The following is a 1662-nucleotide window of genomic DNA, read 5'->3' on the forward strand; positions in this document are numbered from 1 at the left end:
ATGTGTGTCAATAGCCAGCTGGAGGAGATGTTCTCTTGGGGCTAAAAGCAACATCCACCCTTAGGGTTCAGCCGCATTTAAGTGGCAAATATACTTCACGTGTATATATATATATATATATATATATATATATATGTATATATATACACACACACACACACACACACGTATGTATGTATATATACGACAGGCCTCTTTTTTAGTTTCCGCCCCCCAAATATACTCACAAGGCTTTGCTCGGCTCGAGGCTATAGTAGAAGGCACTTGTCGAATGTGTCACGCAGCAGGATTGAAACGAGAATCATGTGGTAAGAGAAGCAAACTTCATACTACACATCCAGTGTGACATTAGTGTTTTATCTTACCTCCTCTTTTATCGATAACTTTTGCAGGCGGTCTCGATACAGCGAAGAGAAACCCAGTGCTTCACTATATTCTTCTTCGATACGTGAATGTGCGTAAAGGTGCATTATCGTCTGACAACTCATCATTACAGGGACATAGCAAATGAGTGTCATGTCACTAATCTGGCCGAACGATGTAGAGTATTCATCTTTTGGGACATCGTCTTCGTCTTTTGGGACATCGTCTTCGTCTTTTGGGACATCGTATTCCTGTTTCATTTTTAGTCCCATGATCTAGAGAAGAAGAAGAAGAAAAAGGCATAACTACAGAGTTGTACCCCCCACACACATAATAGAGAAAAATGAAACAAATATGGAGGACTTGCTCCGAAACACCACCGAGTGGGGAACACTTCTCAAAAATAACCTGCAATTGTTTCCTTCAAAATTCCTACATGCTCGAAATGTACATACATCAAGGTATGTTTGTAGAAAATTTCACGAAAAAATATTCATTTTCCTGGAAGTTAAGAGGAATTTAAGTGGACTCTGGTGGAATTTCCGAAAATTGTCCTCCACCTCACTCCCAAAACACTTTCACCGAAAATTTTTGTGTGTTCGGAATCTGCTTAATAAATAATATATGCATAGAAAATTTCATTAAAAAATATTCATTTTTCTGAAAGTTATGACCTTCCAAAGTCGGGCGGGGGTGGTACAACTCTGTAGTTATGCCGAAAAAAAAAAAAAAATCAATAAATGCAACTTTAAAAAAATTAAAACAGTAAAATAATATAAAAGAACTAAAAGCGAGAGGAGGACGATGAAGAGGGGGATGGAGTGGAGGAAGAGAAGGGGAGGAGGAAGTAGAGGAAGAAGGGAAAGAAATAATATTAAAAATAACTCAGGTGAGGCCCTACAAGAGGATGGAACTGCATGCATGTACATGTGTGCGTTTGTGTGTGTGTGTGTGTGTGTGTGTGTGTGTGTGTGTGTGTGTGTGTGTGTTATATTCGGGGACAGTCATCTTTTGCCAGTTAAACACACATTGTTTATTTAATCTTTATTATTATTATTATTCAATAGTCGAGCGCAGCCTTGGGTATGTGCTGCGGTTTTTGTGATGCTCTTACTTTTACTGTATTGAAAGTGTTTTACGTAAGTTGTGTGCAGTGCCTAGTAGTGCTATTTTCTGTATTTTATATATACACTTGTTAGTCCTGGTGTTTTTGTCATGTATTTGTCTGAATATCTTTTTATCATACCTAATGAGCCTACTATGATAGGAATTGTTTCTGTTTTTAGACTCCACATTCGG

At 38.0% G+C, this 1662-nt stretch overlaps 1 protein-coding gene across 1 annotated transcript in view; it reads right to left on the reverse strand.

Annotated features, from left to right (window-relative positions):
* The window catches only part of LOC106869723 (uncharacterized), a 9887-nt gene extending 8893 nt beyond the window's left edge, over window positions 1-994 (reverse strand). The window contains exons 1-2 of the mRNA XM_014915570.2: window positions 772-994; window positions 366-638 (exon numbers count right to left, since the gene is read on the reverse strand). Of these exons, the coding sequence (XP_014771056.1) occupies window positions 366-635 (270 nt within the window). The 5' untranslated portion in view covers window positions 636-638; window positions 772-994. The remainder of the gene's footprint in view (window positions 1-365; window positions 639-771) is intronic.
* Between the last annotated feature and the right edge of the window lie 668 nt (window positions 995-1662).

The sequence above is a fragment of the Octopus bimaculoides genome, chromosome 11 (assembly GCF_001194135.2).
Source record: "Octopus bimaculoides isolate UCB-OBI-ISO-001 chromosome 11, ASM119413v2, whole genome shotgun sequence".
NCBI lineage: Eukaryota > Metazoa > Mollusca > Cephalopoda > Octopoda > Octopodidae > Octopus > Octopus bimaculoides.